The sequence below is a fragment of the Vulpes vulpes genome, chromosome 3, assembly GCF_048418805.1.
Source record: "Vulpes vulpes isolate BD-2025 chromosome 3, VulVul3, whole genome shotgun sequence".
NCBI classification, from domain to species: Eukaryota; Metazoa; Chordata; class Mammalia; order Carnivora; family Canidae; genus Vulpes; species Vulpes vulpes.
Window position 1 is genome coordinate 130,696,556 of NC_132782.1, and position 20,475 is coordinate 130,717,030.

At 38.4% G+C, this 20,475-nt stretch overlaps 1 protein-coding gene across 19 annotated transcripts in view; it reads right to left on the reverse strand.

The window, feature by feature from the left end:
• Positions 1-1,060: 1,060 nt before the first annotated feature.
• The window catches only part of CCDC18 (coiled-coil domain containing 18), a 101,550-nt gene continuing 82,135 nt past the window's right edge, over positions 1,061-20,475 (reverse strand). For 15 of the 19 annotated variants that reach the window (XM_072754599.1, XM_072754604.1, XM_072754605.1 and 12 more), the window contains one exon: positions 14,992-16,143. In XM_072754599.1, coding sequence (XP_072610700.1) covers positions 15,595-16,143 — 549 coding nt within the window. In that variant the 3' untranslated portion in view covers positions 14,992-15,594. Of the gene's footprint in view, positions 1,207-3,071; positions 3,107-14,991; positions 16,144-20,475 lie in introns of those variants that run through there. The other 4 variants (XM_072754595.1, XM_025996516.2, XM_072754606.1 and 1 more) reach the window with 2 other exon arrangements.

The following is a 20,475-nucleotide window of genomic DNA, read 5'->3' on the forward strand; positions in this document are numbered from 1 at the left end:
ATGGTAGAAAGTTAGGGGAAAGGGAAATAGGGTGCTAAGAAGACTAACAATAATTTAACTCTTAGGGTCACTAGCAAGTAGTAGTAAAAAGATAAACTTTATTCTATTCCTGACAAGTAATTACAAATTCTGAAATAGTGTTATTCAAATAGTACTGTCAACATTAATGGCTTTACTATTTACATATTAGAAAAAAATTAACTCCATATTATTTTTTAAGGACATATTTATATACACATTAAATATTTGGTCTAAAGACAACAAATTTGAACTTTTGGGAGGTTTTTTAATTTGAAGGTTTAAATATGTCATCTTAATTTTGCTGCATTTTTTTATTCTACCATAAAGCTAGCTATGTCTAAATGGGGCCATTAACCCAAAGTCCATCTCATGATACTTACAACAAATCCCTTTCTTTGAAACACATACTTGTGTCATTATGTTAAATAATTCTAATATATATATGTATATATTTATATATATATATATACACACACACACACACACACACCATGTATAATAATATCTATACCTCACAAAATAGATTATGTGAGGGGCGCCTGGGTGGCTCAGGGAGTTAAGCATCTACCTTCAGCTCAGGTAGGTAGGATCTTTGATCCTAGGACAGAGCCCCAGCATCAGGCTTCCTGCTTGGTGGGGAGTTGGCTTCTCCTTCTCTTTGCCCCTTCCCCATCTCATGCTTTTTTTCCTCTCACATAAATAAAATAAAATAGATTATGTAAATTTAATGAGTTAACAAATATAAAGTACCCAGAATAGTGACTGAAAAATGAATGGTAAACACTCAACAAATGCTAGCTATTTTTAGTACAATTATGAACCTGTGGCAGAATGACTTCTAAATTCATATTACTTATTTTAAAAATAAAGTATTACTAGGAAAGTAAGCAAAAAATGTTAGTCTAATTGAAAATACAAGTTAGTAAATGTACTTATTATGCATTTTAACAATTATTTTTATATAAAAAACAAAGACAAGGTAGGTGGCAAGTTTTAAACCAAAAATGAACTTTCAAAAAAAGAATAAGCTTTAGAAAACTTTGTAAAAATATACTGAAATAAAAATTTATTCAAAAGCAATAAAATAACAGCTTCTATGAAGTATGAGCTACATGTAATAAACACAGTACCAAAAATCTCATTTTTCATCACATCAATATCTTCATTTAATTACAAATTTTCTCCCTGGAATAATGCAAAAAAAAAAAAAAAGATTAGCTTTTGAAATATCCTTGTATTAACTTAGCATTAATGTCTACTATAATAATCAGGAGCATAAATAAAGCAAGAATGGGAAATATTTACTCAATTAAGAAATATGAATCAGGGAAAGATAATAATGGACCACCTGGATTATAAAAAGCAAGTAATTCTGGTTGAGGGGCATTGGGAGGGAGTGCAAAGTTAAACTAAATTTATTTATAAAACAAAAACAGGGGGCAGCCTGGGTGGCTCATTGGTTTAACACCACCTTTGGCCCAGGGTGTGATCCTGAGGACCTGGGATCGAGTCCTGCATTGGGCTCCCTGCATGGAGTCTGCTTCTCCCTCTGCCTGTGTCTCTGCCTCTCTCTCTCTCTCTCTGTATCTCTCATGAATAAATAAATAAAATCTTTTTTAAAAAAAGCAAAACAAAAACAGAAGACATAAGTAAGAAATTTAGACACTGGTGTCACATTATGGTTTTGACTGAGGGTACATTAAGGAAGGGAGATGAGGGATCCCTGGGTGGCGCAGCGGTTTGGCGCCTGCCTTTGGCCTAGGGCGCGATCCTGGAGACCCCGGATCGAATCCCACGTCGGGCTCCCGGTGCATGGAGCCTGCTTCTCCCTCTGCCTGTGTCTCTGCCTCTCTCTCTCTCTCTCTCTCTCTGTGACTATCATAAATAAATAAAGATTAAAAAAAAAAAAAAAAAAAAAAAAAAGGAAGGGAGATGAAGGGCTACATGAAAAAAAAGTGAAAAAGAAAAGGAAAAAAAGCAGGAAAGGGAAATAATGATAGAAATGTTTGCAGAAAGAAACAGCACAACATAGAGAAGTAGAAAAATACAGGGAAAAGGCCCAGGAGTTGTTGTTGTTGTTGTTGTTGTTGTTGTTGTTGTTTTAAAGAGAGAGAGAAAAGGAGAGCAAAGGGAGGGGCAGAGGGAGAAAGAGAATCTTAAGCAGGCTCTACACCCAGCATAGAGCCTGACTCTGGGCTTGATCTCATGACCCTGAGATCACGACCTGAACTGAAATCAAGAGTCAGATGTTCAACTCACAGAGCCACCCAGGACCCGAGGCCCAGGAGATACTAAAAATACAGGTCAAATACTCTTGTCATATCCTGGTCTTTACTTATTAGGCCAGGGATTTGAAAATGTTACCATGTCCTTAGGTATTACTTTTAATCCTACTTCACCTTCTTTCCATCTCTGTTTTCCCTACAGCTGACTTTCTCAATCTTATTTTTCATCTTATTGCATGGGATATGGACCACATTTGTAAAATGGTCCTACTACTTTTCCTTTTTGGAAATAAGATAGATATAAACAATACTTCTTATAACTTCGTATTAAACTGTGAATTAGCTAATTAATCAGTATTCACAGCACAGTATTCCACCATTCAAATCTCAAACAAGAGTTTTTAACTTGATGTCTGTGAACTCCTTGATAATGTGTCCAAAATTTTGTGCATATGCAATGTTTTGTGATTTCTGAAGCTTTTGTCAGTAGCTTTATTGTGAATGGAACTGGCAACATAGTTAACTTTTAGAAAAATCATTATTTGGGTTACAAACAGTAAAAGAGCTAACACTTATTAAATACTTCTCACACAGTAATTTCTAGGTTTTTTCCTGCTGTATCAGTGGACTTTAAAATTGCACACTTTGGAGCAGGGCTGGATTAAGACCAAACTAATGCCCTCAACACAGCCCAACAATGATGCCCCCTAACCCATCCATTGCTTAAAATAAAGAGCTTCAGGGTTCTTTACACAAATCAGTGCATGACATAAATGCCAATTGGTTAAGTGGAACTCACACCATAGTCAGAAAAAAATGTAATACCTTCATATCAAACTTAGCCCCGAGTCAGTCACTCACTATACCAAAGAAAAAAGATACATTAACAGTGCACATTAAATTGCAACATAGCAGATAAAGACAATTACAAAACAATTTCCTACACTTAAGTGTGGCAGTGAAAGAGTGAAGGGCATGATAGCCAGGGCCAAAAACTATGGTGTTCCCCTTCTCTTGGTGCCCTGAACTCAAGCGTATTTTCCTCAAAGGTTAATCCAGGGCTGCTTTGGAGTCTTTGCATAAGCAGACATGTAAAGAAGTGAACAAGTAAGTAACTGGTTAAAGGTCAGACACAATCCACCTTTAATCAGATAAATTCTCTTTATACCTGACTGACATATTTGGGTTTCTTTATAACATTATATTTAAATAATAGGTTCCTTGGCTTAAAAAAAAAGTTTAAAATTTCCACTTTTAAAACACCAAGGAACACCTGGGTGGCTCAGCAGTTGAACATCTGCCTTTGGCCCAGGGCGTGATCCTGGAGTCCCAGAACCGGGTCCCACGTCGGGCTCCCTGCATGGAGCCTGCTTCTCCCTCTGCCTGTGTCTCCACCTCTCTCTCTCTCTCTCTCTCTCTCTGTCTCTCATATAATAAATTAAAAAATCTTAAAAAACAAAACAAAACAATGGAATGTCATACTTCAGTGTGGGTGAAATGAGCTAAGGGCTGGAAATGGCCAATAGATCAAGGTTCTACAACCCAATTTAACATATGTCAAGTTTTATATTTATTAATGCAATATACATGTAAATGACCATGAAGTTAGTCTGTCAAATCACAGCATGTCAGAGTTTCTTTCAATGATAGTAGTCTTGCTCTGAATTTTCTCACCTACGTTAAAAAAACACTCCCAAAAAAACACTGGGGGGAAACAAAGGAGTCCCTACAGAGAAAGTATTGAGATGTTTTCAGTTATCTCTCTCTTAAGAGTAAAGTTAAAATGCAAGTAATGATCATCCAAAAATTGAATAAAACCCACAGATGAGCATTTGTCAAGCATCAGTCGAGTATGGGTTCCAAAGGTGTACAGAACGGAGTTCTGAGCAACCCAAAGAACCAGCCGCTTTTGTCGAAGACAAAATTAAACCAAGACAGGTAATGCAATTGAGGCTCATGAGCTATGAGGCCCACGTGAGATTAACAATGAGTATTGACTGTGGTTAGTACATTTAAAACTCAGTAGAGCATTAAAACTAGATGTGAACAGAATTTAGCTTTGGCTGGATTTTCTAAAAAACTGGATTTAGAATTTTGCATATTTTAATTTTGCTCTGAGCTTCCATTACAACATAATGAGTATAATGACTTGAATTATTTAAATGCATCTGTTTATTCCAATGACCTACAGAGTGAGAAATCATCCCACCAATCAGTTATGTAGTAACTTTTAAGTCCTAAACTCTTAATCTCTAATTGATTAAGCAGGTACAAGACCAAACTATGTAAACAGTACTGAAGAAACTATAGACACAACTATGTAATCAGTATAACAAAAGTAGTTCAGAACATTCCAATCAACAAGAGTCCAGGGCTGGAAGTCTTCCCAGAGAATTCTACCCACACATTTAAGAAGAACTAATACCCATTCTTCTGAAGCAGTTTCAAAAATAGAAGTGGAAGGAAAACTTCCAAACTCTTTCTATAAGGCAGCATTACCATGATCCCAAAACCAGACTAAGATTCTACCAAAAAGGAAAATTACAGAGCTATATCCTTATGAACATGGATGCCAAAGTATTCACCAAGATACTAGCCAACAGGATCAACAGTACATTATTTAGAAGGATTATTCACCACTACCAGGTGGAATTTATTCCTGGGCTGCAGGAAAACACCTGCAAATCAATGTGATACACCACATTAATAAAAGAAAGGACAAGAACCATATGATCCTCTCAATAGATGCAGAAAACGCATTTGACAAAATAAGCCTCCTTTCTTGATTAAAACTCTGAAGAGTATATGGAAAGAAGGAACACCTCAATATCATAAAAGCCATTATCAAAAACCCACAGCAAATATCCTTCTCAATGGGGAAAAACTGAGAGCTTTTCCCCTAAGGTCAGGAACATGATAGGGATGCTCACTCTTACCACTGTTGTTCAACATAGTGCTAGAAGTCTTAGCCTCAGCAATCAGACAACAAAAAGCAAAAAAAGGCATCTGAATTGGCAAAGAAGTCAAACTCACTCTTTGCAGATGACATGACACTCTTAGGTGGAAAATCTAAAGACTCCACCCAAAACTGCTAGAACTCATACAAGATTTCAGCAATGTGGCAGGATATAAAATCAATGCACAGAAATAAATTGCATTTCTATATACTAACAATAAGATAAAAGAAGAGGAATTAAGGAAGCAATCCCATTTACAATAACACCAAAAACCGTAAGATACCTAGGGATAAACCTAACCAAAGAGCCATAGGGTTTATACTCTGAAAACAATAGAACATTCATGAAAGAAATTGATAAAGACACAAAGAAATGGAAAAATTTTCCATGCTCATGGATTGGAAGAACAGATATATATATTTTTAATTTTATTTATCTATTCATAGAGACACAGAGAGAGGCAGAGACACAGGCAGAGGGAGAAGCAGGCTCCATGCAGGGAACCCGACATGGGACTCAATCCTGGGTCTCCAGGATCACACCCCGGGCTGCAGGCGGCACTAAACCGCTGCGCCACCAGGGCTGCCCAGAAGAACAGATATTGTTAAAATGTCTATGCTATCCAAAGCAATCTATACATTCAATGTAATCCATATCAAAATACCATCAACTTTTATCACAGAGCTGGAACAAATAATCCTAAATATTGTATGGAACCAGAATAGACCCCAAATAGCCAAAGGAATGTTGAAAAAGAAAACCAAAGCTGGGGGCAACACAATTCTGGACTTCAAACTATATTACAAAGCTGTAATCATCAAGACAGTATGGTACTGGCACAAAAACACATAGATCAATGGAACAGAATAGAGAACCGAGAACTCTACAGTCAACTAATCTTCCACAATGCAGGAAAGAATATCCAATGGAAAAGTCTCTTCAACAAATGGTTTTGGGATAGTTGGACAGCCACATGCAGAAGAATGAAACTGGACCATTTTCTTACACCATACCCAAAAAGAGACTCAAAATGGATTAAAGACCTAAATGTGATAAAGGAATCCATCAAAATCCTAGAGGAGAACACAGACAGCAACCTCTGTGACCTCAGCCACAGCAACTTCTTACTAGACACATCTCCAAAGGCAAGGGAGACAAAGGCAAAAGTGAACTACAGGGACTTCATCAAGATAAAAAGCTTTTGTGCAGCAAAAGAAACAGCTGACAAAATCAAAAGACAGCTAAAAGACTGGGAGAAGACATTTGTAAGCTTCTTATCAGATAGAGGGCTAGTATCCAAAATCTATAAAGAATTTATCAAACTTCACACCGAAAGAATAATCCAATCAAGAAATGGGCAGAAGACATGAACAGACCTTTCTCCAAAGACGACATACAAATGACCTACAGACGCATGAAAAAATGCTCAACATCACTTGGCATCAGGGAAATACAAATCAAAACCACAATAAGATTCTACCTCACACCAGTCAGAATGGCTAAAATTAACAGATCAGGAAACAAAAGATGTTGGCGAGGATGCAGAGAAAGGAGAACCCTCATACACTATTGGTGGGAAGGCAAGCTGGTGCAGCCACTCTGAAAAACATATGGAGGTTCCTCAAAAAGTTGAAAATAGAGCTACCCTATGACCCAGCAATTGCACTACTAGGTATCTACCACAAAGAGAAATATAGCAATCAGGACATCTGCACCCCAATGTTTATAGCAGCAATGTACATCAATAGATGATGGATAAGGAAGATGGGGTACACACACACAAACACACACTGGAATACTACTCAGCCATCAACAAAATGAAATCTTGTCATTTGCAAAGACATGGATAGAACTAGAGGGTATCATGCTAAGCATAAGAAGTCAGAGAAAGACAATTATCATATGATCTCACTCATGTGGAATTTAAGAAAGAACACAGAGGATCATAGGGGAAGGGAGGGAAAATTAAAACAAGACAAACCATAAGAGACTCTTAATCATAGGAAACACACTGATGGTCGCTGGAGGGAAGGGAGGTGGGGGGATGGGGTAACTAGGTGGTAGGAATTAAGGAGGGCACATGATGTAATGAGCAGGTGTTATAGAAGACTGATGAATCACTGACCTCTACCTCTAAAACTAATAATACACTATATGTTAATTGAACTTAAATTTTAAAAAAGTAGTTAAGAACAAAGACTCATCTACATAATGAGGAGAATAATAGTACCCACTACAATAGAACTATTTGGTACTATTAGAGTAATAATACCAATCAATAAAAATTAAATGAGTCAATTAATGTAAAGCATTTATTTTTATTTTTTGAAGATTTTACTCACTTGAGAGAGCACACAAGTGGGGAGAGGGGCAGAAGGAGAGGGAGAAGCAGACCCCCTGCAGAATGGGGAGCCCAATGCAGGCCTTGATCCCAGGACTCCAAGATCATGACCTGAGCTGAAGTCTGACACCAAACTGACTGAGCCACCTAGGCAGGTGTCCCTTATGCAAGCATTTAAAATAGTGCCTGGCATATAGTAAATGCAATATATTACCATGATTACAATCTGTCACTGTACTAATCAAGTTTATCCTATATAAAAATAAGTTCTATTTATCAGAAATACTGTTGCACATCTAGGATACTAGGGCCATTAGAATATTCTCAAAGAAAGCAGTACTTCCCCCTGAGGAACATTCTGAAAACTTGTGATAGTTCTTTTTGGTTGTCACTGTGATGGGGAGATCCTTTTGCTGGCATATAACCAAAAGGACAAATCATGCCAGATATATCTTTAGGGCCATTTTACCAAACAAAACATCCTACTAGACTTCCCTAGTCCATTTATATTTTCTCATTTTCCAAGATAACTATTTAATATAACTTTCCAGTCCTTAATCCTCTAGCACCTTACCCTGCCATAGCTCATAGTCTTACTAAGAAAACCTTCACTAAGAAAATAAAGGCAATCAATAAAAAATTGCTCCTTTCTCACCAAATCTACACCATGTGTTTCTGCACTCATATATTGTACTTTCTTTATGACTACAGTGGATGAACTCTTCTTTTATCCAAGGCCAAATCTACTCCTCTGCTGGATTTTATCTCCTTCAGCCTACCTTAAGAATTTTACTCTGTGATGATCAGTTTTCCTTTCTATCAGATCATTCCCACCAATCAAATGTTGTTTTATCTCTTATGCTAAAAAAAAAAAAAAGAAGTAAACAAAACCAAAAAACTCTCTTGACATTACATCTCCCTCATTTCTTTACATCAAAAGAGTTGCCTGTTTTTGGTGTTTTCATTTCTTCTCCTCCTATTCTCTACTGATCACACTCTAACCAGGCTTTATTCTATTACCCTGAAGCCATTCTCGTAAATGTCATCAACAGCTTGCATATTACCAAATACAAAAATTATTAATCCTCACTTTATTTAGCAACATTTGATCTCTTTTCTGAAACATGTGATATGTTTCCTTATTTCTTCCTCCTGTTTAAATCTCAGCTTTATTGGATCCTCAACTTCTTGAATGCTAAAAGTAATTTTTTAAAGAGATTTTATTTATTTATTCATGAGAGAAACACACAGAGAGAGACAGAGACATAGGCAGAGAGAGAAGCAGGCTCCCTGCAGGGAGACCAATGTGAGACTTGATCCTGGGACTCCAGGATCACGACCTGAGCCAAAGGTAGATGCTCCACTGCTGAGCCACCCAGGCATCCTGCTAAAAGTAATTTAGCCTTACTAAATTAAGCTTAATTTGGGGGCAGCTTTTTTCTACTTCCACTAATTCCCTTGACTTAATCCATCATTATGGTTTTAGCAATCATCTATATGCTGATACCTAAATTTGTAACTTCAGCCTCTTTAACTCAATCATTTGTTTGGCATCTTCATTTGGATACCTAATAGAAATCTCTAATATATCAAATGTTAATTTTTTGAACTTTCCATGCTTTCAAATCTGCTCATCTCATAGTATTCCCCAACTGAATAAAAGCTCAGTTACTCTTGCCAAAATCTTTGGAGTCTTCCTTGACTACTATTTCGCTCAAGACCTACATAAAACCTCCAGCTTCAAAATATATCCAGAAATGGAACTATTCTCAACACTTCCACATCTATCCTCTTGCCTACTCCAAATCATCTCTTGCCTAGGTTATTATACATAGCCTCCTAAATGGGTCTGCTCTTATTCCTTTATCATCCATTCTTTCTAAAACAGCCAGAGTGATCCTTTAAACACATAAATCAGATCTAAGTGTCACTTCCCTAAGGAGAACCCTCCAATGGCTTCCCATCACACTTCAAATAAAATTGAAAGTTCTTGTAGGAGGTACAAGACTGCTAGAGTACCTCCACCCCCCACCATCATCTCTTATCTCCTACTATTTTCCCTCTTGTTTATACCAAACCAGCAAGACACCTGCTAGCTGGTTTTTGTACATGCCAGGCAGGCTACTACCAGAGAACTTTAGTACTTGTTCTTCCCTTTCTTCCAATGCTCTTCCTTCAGATACTGAGCTTACTTCCTTACTTCCTACAGGTCTCTGATCAAATGTCACCTTCTTGAGACACCTTCCCTGACTACCCTATTTAAAGAGTACCCCTGTCATACTGCATGCTCTTATTTCCACCTAGCATTAGAGCATATGTCTATTTACTTGTTTACAGATGGTCTCCCCACTGAAATGTAAGCTCTATTTGGACAGGGTCTTAGTCATTTTTGTTTATTTCTATAACCGTAGTGCCTGGTGTATAGTAGATACTCAATAATGAAATGGCTGAATAAATGATAAAAAATAAACATAATTGTAGTTTTAAAGGCTAGATGAAAACTAATTTTATCAGGCATTATACATGATTGCCTTATTATACCATCTAACTTGCTTACTATACACTTGAGATTTCGTGTGTAAATTTTATTTTACCAATACAAATATTATTTTTTTAGTTTTCTGCGTATAAACAGTAAATTAAGCTCTTTTCAATGTGGAGAAATAAAAAGGTCTAACAGTCTTTGTCTTGGATCCATTCTAAAAATGCTTGTTAAATTTTTTAGGCCACCAATGCTAGTTTAATGTGTTTGAAAATGAAAGAAATAAGCATTTGAGAAAAGCTGAGATTTCCCTGCTGAAGAGATTATTTCTATATGCAAATTATAGACTAAATGTTTATAAAAATGTTGAGGGGCACGTGGGTGGTCAGTGGGGCACTTGGTGGCTCAGCTGGTTAAGGGTCTGCCCTTTGGCTCAGGTCATGATCTTGGAGTCCTAGGATCAAGTTCTAAATAGGGCTCAGCAGGGAGTCTGCTGGTCCCTCTCCCTCTGCCCCTCCCCCCGTTCATGTGCACACACACTCTGTCTCTGTCTCTCTCCTCTCAAATAAATAAATCTTTTTTTAAAATGTTGAGTGTCTGTAAGGTATGTGTAATAGGGACAGAACTGCCAATTCAGTATGATATGCTCAAGGAATAATGGGAGTAGATAAATCATGTAAATGAGATACTCTGCTACTGTGGAAGCCTATGAGCAAAGCAAAGGTCACCTTACTAGTTTTTTACTAGAACGGTTTCCAGGAAGTCTAGAAACAACTAATTTTGGAGATCCAAAAACATTTTCCAATACAGATAGCTCTTGAATAACATGGGTTGACTTTTGACTAACAGGTTTGAACTGCACAGGTCCCTTTATTTTTTTCTTTTTTTTTAGATTTTATTTATTCATAAGAGACACAGAGAGAGACAGAGAGGCAGAGACACAGGCAGAGGGAGAAGCAGGCTCCATGCAGGGAACCTGATGTGGGACTTGATCCCAAGGCCTCCAGGATCCGGCCCTGGGCTGAAGGCGGCACTAAACCGCTGAGCCACCAGGGCTGCCCCCAAGTCCACTTTTATGCTAATTTTTTCAATATATTTGTTTTCTTGGAGAATTGCAACAATTAAAAAAAGTCACAGAAGAACCTCACAGCCTAGAAATATCAAAAAATTAAGAAAAAGGTATGTCATACATACACAAAATACACATAAGTCTATTATAAAAAAGTTAAGATTCATCAAAATTTACACACATACAGACTGCATATGGCATCATCTGCAGTTGAAATATAAACAAATGTAAATATACAGTATTAAATAACTGAATAAAATTAAATGTAGTACTACTGTAATAATCTTGCAGCCACCACCTGTTGCTATTGTGGTAAGCTCAAGTGTTGTATTGCTTAGAACACTATATGATGTTAATCACCTCCATCTCTCCAGCAAATTACATACTGCAATAAAAAAGTGATTTCTTGCAGTTCTCACATGTTTTTTCTGGTGTTTAGTACAATATCATAAACTTTTTTTTTAAAGATTTTATTTATTCATGAGACCTACAGAAAGAGAGAGGCAGAGGCACAGGCAGAGGGAGAAGCAGGCTCCCCCCTGGGAGCCTGACGTTGGACTCAATCCCAGGACCCCAGGATCACGACCTGAGCCAAAGGTAGACGCTCGACCACTGAGCCACCCAGGTGTTCCCATAAACTTTTAAAAAATATCAAGTGACCCATACAAAGTGCTGCTAGTGATGTTGGAAGTACTCTCAAGAAGCAGAAAAGAGTCATGACATTACAAGAAAAAATTGAATTGCTTGGTATGTATTGTAGACTGAGGTTTGCAGCTGTGGTTACCCACCATTTCAAGATAAGTGAATCCAGTATAAGGACCATCGTAAAAAAAAGAAAAAGAAATTGGTGAAGCCATCACTGCAATTACGCTAGCAGATATGAAAACCTTGCACCTTTTATCTTGTGTTAAAAATGCAACTTTATGTGATTATAAGACCTGTTGTAAGAAAGGCATGCCTGGAGGCTTTAATACAATTCAAGAAAAAGCAAAGTCATTATATGACAACTTAGAGCAAAGGAAAGGTGAAGGATCTAAAGCTGTAGAATTTAATGCCAACAAAGTATGGTTTGATAATTTTAGAAATAGGTTTGGCCAAAAAATGTCAAGGTAAAGCAAACCAGCTTCTGCTGACCAAGAAGCAGCAGACAGTTCCCGGATATCATCAAGAAAATGACTGAGGAGAAAGGATATCTGTCTGAATAGGTTTTTAATACAGTCAAAAATGTCCTGTTCTGGACAAAAATGCCTCAAAGGACATTTATTTTTATGACATGGACCCTTCTATGATATGGGTACGGAACCACGGGCAAATGGTAGAAGAAGGATTGGTAATGTATAAAAACATTTTTAAAGAAATGCAAAAGGAAAAAAAAAATCACACAGAAACTGTAATGTATTTTCATAAAGTTACACCAAATGTGTCTGCTTCTCCTGCCTCTTCTTCCACCTCCTCTACCCCTTCGGCCTCTGCCACCCTTTAAGACAGCAAGACCAACCCCTCCTTTTTCTCAGCCTACTCAATGTGAAGACAAGGATGAAGATCTTTTTAATTCTCTCCACTTAACAAATAATAACCATGCCATACAATTAACAAACTTATCTGTTGTGTGTTTTCATGTGAAAATCTAATAATGTAGAACAAGAACTGTATGAGACATTTCTGTGTCATCATCATCATCATATGCAAGACCTGTATGGAAGTGGACAGACTATCCTTACATAGATGTAAGGTGAATAATATTTAATATAAACTTAATGTGTTAGCTTTCAGAGGAGGGGCAAGACGGCGGAAGAGTAGGGTCCCCAAATAACCTGTCCCCACCAAATTACCTAGATAACCTTCAAATCATCCTGAAAATCTACGAATTCGGCCTGAGATTTAAAGAGAGAACAGCTGAAACGCTACAGTGAGAAGAGTTCGTGCTTCTATCAAGGTAGGAAGACGGGGGGGGGGGGGGGGGGCGGGGGGAGAAATAAAGAAACAAAAGGCATCCAAGGGCCGGGTGCCCCCAGGACAGGAGAGCCCTGTCCCGGAGAAGCAGGAGCTGCACCAATCTTCCTGGGCGGAAAGGCGCCCGCAGGGAGTTAGAGCAGGACCCCAGGAGGGCGGGGATGCCCTCAGGCTCCCTGGGACACTAACAGACACCTGCGCCCCGGGAGAGTGCGCCGAGCTCCCTAAGGGCTGCAGCGCTCACATATTGACCCGGGAGCAGCTCGGAGGGGCTTGGCGGCGGCTCCGTGGAGAGGCGGCTGCGGGGCCCGAGCGCGAATCCAACAGCGCAGGCCCCGGAGCACTGGGCGCCGGGACACAGCCCAAGATCCCGCCTCCCCACAGGACAGGCAGAGGCCGGGAGGGCACAGGACAGCAAAGACACTCCTGCCGGGAGCTGAGCAGATCAGCGGCGCCGCCCCGGAGCCTCCAGGCTCCTGCAGACGGAGAGCTCTGAAGTTACTGCGCGGGCTGAATCCAGGTTTCCAGAGCTGCCGCAGCCACTGGGGTTGTTCCTCCAGGGGCCTCACGGGGTAAACAACCCCCACTGAGCCCTGCACCAGGCAGGGGGCAGAGCAGCTCCCCCAAGTGCTAACACCTGAAAATCAGCACAACAGGCCCCTCCCCCAGAAGACCAGCGAGACGGACCAGTTCCAGGGGAAGTCAAGGGACTTAAAGTATACAGAATCAGAAGATACTCCCCCGTGTTTTTTTTTTTCTCTTTTTGATTTCTGATTGCTTCTCCCACCTTTTTCCCCCTTTCTTTCTTTTTCTTTCTCTTTTTCTTCTCTTTTTTCCTTTTTTTCTTCCTTTTTTCTTTTTCTCTTTTCTTTCCTTCTTTCTCTCTCTTTTTCTCCTTTTCCCAATACAACTTGTTTTTGGCCACTCTGCACTGAGCAAAATGACTAGAAGGAAAACCTCACTTCAAAAGAAAGAATCAGAAAGAGTCCTCTCTCCCACAGAATTACAAAATCTGGATTACAATTCAATGTCAGAAAGCCAATTCAGAAGCACTATTATACAGCTACTGGTGGCTCTAGAAAAAAGCATAAAGGACTCAAGAGACTTCATGACTGCTGAATTTAGATCCATCCAATCAGGCAGAAATTAAAAATCAACTGAATGAGATGCAATCCAAACTAGAAGTCCTAACGACGAGGGTTAACAAGGTGGAAGAACGAGTGAGTGACATAGAAGACAATTTGATGGCAAAGAGGGAAACTGAGGAAAAAAGAGACAGACAATTAAAAGACCATGAAGACAGATGAAGGGAAATAAACGACAGCCTAAGGAAGAAAAACCTAAGTTTAATTGGGGTTCCAGAGGCCACCAAAAGGACAGAGGGCCAGAATATGTATTTGAACAAATCATAGCTGAAAACTTTCCTAATCTGGGAAGGGAAACAGGCATTCAGATCCAGGAAATAGAGAGATCCCCCCCTAAAATCAATAATGTGTTAGCTTTCTTACTGTTTTTATAACTTTGCTTTCAAAGAGTAACATTACCATAGAGTGTGCCCTTCTCTCTAGTAAATGAGGAAGGTGCATAGCAGCCCATCATTACAGATAAGTGGTTTTAAAAAAAAAGTAACACTTTTTTCAATACTATGTTATGAATATGATTAGAATATTGTTTGCCATAAAAATTTTATGATTCATTCGTGTATAGGTTAGACTACCATAAAGCATTCATATTGCTACTGCTTCCTTATCAATACATACTATATCTGTAAATAAATACAAATTTTTCATATTATCTTTTCATTTTTGATATCTAATGTTAGTTACACATATAACATCTACAGTGTTTTGTATAAGACAATATTGATGTAGGTACTGACAATCTTATAAACAGATGATACAAACTTATGATATCAATAAATAAAATACAGTACTGTAAATGTATTTTTTCTTATGATTTTTTTTCTAACTTTATTGTATGAATACAGTATATAATATATATAACATACAAAATGAATTAAATTGACTGTTCAGGTTATTAGTAAGCTTCTAGTCAACAGGCTATTGCCAGTTAAGTTTTGGGAAAGTCAAAAGTTACACATGAATTTTCAGCTGCGCTGCAGGGCGGGATGGAAGAGTCAGTGGCCCTAAACCCTGCACTATTCAAGGAACAATGTTATTCTAGAGTTCAAAATACTTTTCTAATATGAAGCAGACTTAGTTCTTTAATCAAATATAAAGATTATATATTTAATCAAATGTATAGGCTATTTTAATCAAAGCTAAATTTTCAACCCTACTTACAATGGATTTTTTTTGAACTTCCAATATTTTCATATCACTCAAAGGCATGCTTTATTTTTTTTAAAGATTGTATTTATTTATTAGAGACCCAGAGAGAGAGAGAGAGAGAGACAGGCAGAGGGAGAAGCAGGCTCCATGCAGGGAGCCCGACATGGGACTAGACCCCGGGTCTCTAGGATCATGCCCTGGGCTGAAGGCGGGAGCTAAACCGCTAAGCCATTGGGGCTGCCCGACATGCTTCATTTAAATATATTTTTCTACAAATAACAAAATTATATTCATTGGAGACAAATTATTATAACTTTGAATATATGACATACATACCTGAGGTAAACCAGCACCTGTTTGCATAGAAGACTTTTTCAATAGTCTCACTTCTTTGTTTATGTATCTTAGCATTCCACTGAGAGTACTGAAGTCATTATTCTCAGAACTATCATCTTCTAGGTCATATGTGAGAGGTTTAAATGAGTCTGACTGGGTATAAGTCAGATCCTTCTGGCTTTCTTCTAATGTTGAAGGCTGTTCTAACTGCATTTTTTTTAAGTCCTGTAGTAATTCTTCGGAAAGATCTTCATCACTATGAGTCTTGAAATTAAGGTCACTGGCACTAATAGAGCGACGCAGTTTTCTACACTTGAAAAAGGCTGTGTGAGAATGTTTAGCAAATTTTGGATCTTGAATGTCAGGCATAATTTCTGTTGCAGATGCAAGCAGGGCTGGTAGAAACTTAATGTCTTCTGCCCTTTCACGTCCAGAAATTTTGGCTTGTAATCTGGTTAATTCTGATTCCTGTAGAAAAATACATAGGTGTTCCATACATTTTTGTTAAATGAATTCGTTACTTAAATGTCTTCTAAGAGTCCATCCATGATTTCTTAAGTCAACCTTCTGCCCAGAACACAAATTTCTTTTATAGCAACCCAAGAGGTATTTCAAAGCTCTGTTTAAACCCTTCATTTTGGGACAATTAAGTATGTTCACTTGAAATATGTTAAAACTATACTAAGGAATTCCCTGATAACTAGATTTTCCTTATACCAGTTTTTCTTTTTTAACTGCTAATGACAGTATCAGTTTCTATTTAAGGCTGAAATGTTACATCTAAAAATTTCTTTTCCTAAGTATAATGATACACTATATTTTGCTCACCTAAAATATATATACATATGAAAAACTTCTCCCTTCAGAATTCCTTATAGGAAATAAATCTATATTAACTACTCTGCTTCACATGTTCTCATTATACAAAAGCTTCATTACACCAGAAATTTTTCAAAGAAAAGCCTTTTTTTGAAAGTGATTTAGTAAGGACTGATTAAATATTAAGCTTTTCATTCTTATTATTTTTCCATGTCCTTCATTTGGGTCCTCTGACCCAACTTTGGAATCCTAAGAATGAGACTACATGTACTGAAAAATCATAAAGCCTAAAAAAATGAAGAGAAGACATAAATTAAATAATGTGTAGTAGTCTTCTGTTCAAATACATTTTCCTTTTCTTATAGGTATTAGTGAATTTTAATCTGACAGTTTCTATTCTTTCTAAAAATACTATACTTACTAAAACTCATAACCACAGAATACATTACAAAATGAAAGTTTAACATGATTATTTCAGTTCTTTGATATCTGTTACTTTATCTGGTAAAAGTTATTTACAAGTGGCCAAAAACAAAACAAAACAAAACAAAACAAAAAAAAAAACCCCAAGTGGCCAGAGTGCCAATTTTTGTAGTAAATCTTGTATTTACATTCTTATAATCACAATTAATAAAGTAGCTATAGAACTGACACCCACAGCTTGGGTGCAGTTGATATTTTTTAACTCTAGCTACAGAGTTATTTAGCCATAATTGAGGATTGTGGTATCTCAGATAAGTAGGAATCCATGTAGCTTTCAATTTAATATTTATATTAAATAAATATATAATATATAATGAAATGTAGTATACCTTTAAACCTAATTCAACTTTTTCTTAAGACTCAAAGAAGATCACTGCTGTGGTCACTGTTACAGCATGCCATAATATAGTAAGGCTGTTAGCACTCTCAGAAAATGGTCTAAGCTTTGCCCTCGTTCCAGTTAAACTCATAATAGGGTATTTATGAGGGTACTAAGTGAGCTGGAAAGATCAGTTGCCTCCAACATTCTTCCTTCTCCCTCACTTCTGTTTCTGTTCTCTATCATTTACTGCTGCTGTCAGTGGAACTGCTATTATTTATAGCTACTTCTAATTGTTATAGTTATGCCAGCTTCTGCTCATCTATTAGCTTTTTTTTTATTCTGTCCTCCTTTTTTTTAAAAAAAAATATTTATTTATTCATGATAGAGAGAGAAAGAGAGAGAGAAAAGCAGGCTCCATGCAGGGAGCCCAATGCAGGACTCGATCTCAGGACTCCAGGATCACACCCTGGGCCAAAGGCAGGCGCTAAACTGCTAAGCCACCCAGGGATCCCCTATTCTGTCCTCCTTAACTCTTCTTCAGTCTAGACTTTAGAGCCAGTTAACAGTGACTTTGAGAGTTACAAAGTTTATTTAAAGAGTAATGGACAAAAGCTTCTTTAACTTGAGAAAAGAAATAGACCTCCAGATCCAGGAAGCACAGAGAATTCCAGATATGATGAATCCAGAGACCCAAACTGAAACACATTATAATTAAATTGTCAAAAATCAAAGACAATGAGAGAATCTGAAAAGCAGTAAGAGAAAAACTACTTCTTATATATAAGGAAACTCCTGTGAGACAGTCAAAAGAAAAATCACAGGTAAGAAGAGAGTGGCATGATATATTAAAAGTGGTGAAAGAAAAAAACCTGCCAACCAATAATACTCTTCCTGGCAAGGCTGTCCTTCAGAATTAAAAGTTAAAGCATTTTCCAAACAAGGAAAAGCTAAAGGAATTCATCTCTACTAGACTGGACTCACACTAAATTTTAAAGGGAATTCTTAAAGCTGAAAAAAAAAAAAAAGCTAAATAGTAACAGGAAAACACATGAAAGTTTCAGTCTCATTGGTAAAAGTAAATATACAGTTAAATTCAGAACACTCTAATGTTCTGATGGTAGGTGAATCACTGTAACTCTAATATAAACAATTAAAAGACATAGAGAGGGGGGATCCCTGGGTGGTTCAGCAGTTTAGCACCTGCCTTCACTCCAGGGCATGGTCCTGGAGTCCCGGGATCCAGTCCCACGTCAGGCTCCCTGCGGGGAGCCTGCTTCTCCTTCTGCCTGTGTCTCTGCCTTTCTCTCTGTCTCTCTCTCTCTGTGTCTCTCACAAATAAATAAATAAATAAAATCTTAAAAAAAAAAAAAAAAAGACATAGGGAGGAGTTCCTGGAAAGACCGAGTAGGAGGATCCTAAGCTCACTTCATCCCACGGATGCAACTAGATAACACACACATCAGGGTAACTAATCCAGAAAATGACCCAAAGACTAGCAGAACAGATTCTCTACTGCTAACTGTAGAGAAGAGGCCACAAAGAAGAGGGTAGGAAGGAAGGAGACTTGGTTGGGAGCCAAACTGACCAGTGGGACTGTCTGCAGGAGGGAATGATACTGTGGGCATGGAGAGGAACACACTCTATGCCAGAACCCCAGGGAACCTGCCCTGGTATACCAGATGAATCCCTGTAACATTTGGCTTTGAAAACTTTAGGGGCTCAACTCTGTGAGTTCTTACCATCAGTGGAACTTTAAAAATCAGCAGGCTGGACTCTGGGAGAGGAGCTGGAAGGGTAGAGTCCCCACCCTCAGAGAGACAGAGCAGCAAACAGTCCCATAAAGATATAGCATAGAAGCAGCAGTTTGAAAAACTGCCTGGGGTAAATGAGAGGGAGATCAGTTTACCAATCTCAGGGTGTGTGTATTGGAGGGGGCAGGAATCTTTGGAAGGCTCTAAGAACACAAGAACTGCTGGAAGCCACTTCCCTCCCTTGCCCCCTAGCCTAGATAAATAAGACACTTGTGGGAAACAGTGCAGCTCAAACACTTTCCACCTAGTTTGCTAACAGTGTGCCCTATCCCTATGTCCTGCGGATTTGCCCTATGCAACCTAGCCTGGGCAAGAGTTTTCAAAAGTGGCTCCAAGTCCCCTCCCATAGACTAGCAAATACTGTGCATCCCACCCCTGTATTCTCCTGCAGACCTGCCCTTGACAGGAATCTATCTAAAGTGGTGGTACAAGTTAGCAGTGTGAAAGCAGCCCTGACAGGGGCCACCACCACTCCAAAGTGCCTCTTGCTCCAGGAAGAGGGGAAGATAACCACACATATCAGTACAACTGTGGCCCCAGTGGTGGGCTGGGGGCAGACATCTGGTCTGACTGCAGGCCTTGCCCACCAACAAAAGCTTTTTGGGGACAACACACGGAGGGTATCCTGCAGATCAGTGCTACTGTAGCTCTAGCAAATGCCTGGTCTGACCCAACCCAAGCCCGAGGCAGCCCCAGACTGGCCAACTAATAACACAGGGACCAAACCCTGTCCACAACAGGCAAAGACAGCCATTGCAGATGAATGGACTGAAGGCAAATGCAGCCCAGCCACAACCATAGAACACACATAAAAGACACTTCTGGAGCATGAAATTCTAGTGAATAGGGAATAGTGCAGTGTGGGGTCAGATACAGGGCCTCTTCTTCATAAGGCTGTGACTTTCAAGATAGAAGACATAGCTGACTTTCCAAACACAGAAACAGACACAGAAGGACAAAATGAGGAGGCAGAGGAATCCATCTCAAATGAAAGAGGACAAAATCACAGCAAGAGAGCTAATGAAACAAAGATAATATGCCTGATGGAGAATTTAAACTAATAGTCATAAAGATCCTCACTGGACTTGAGAAAAGAGTGGAGGACCTCAGTGACACCCTCAATAGAGACAGAATACATTTAAAAAAATCTACCAGAGATGCAGAAATCCTCAACAAAATATTAGCAAACTTAATCCAACAATACATTAAAAAAGTTCATTCACCACCATCAAGTGAGATTTATTCTGGGGTTGCAAGGGTGGTTTGCTATTCATAAATCAATGTAATACATCATATCAACACTAGAAATGATAAGAACCACAGGATCATTTCAATAGGCGAAGAAAAAGCATTGACAAAGTACAA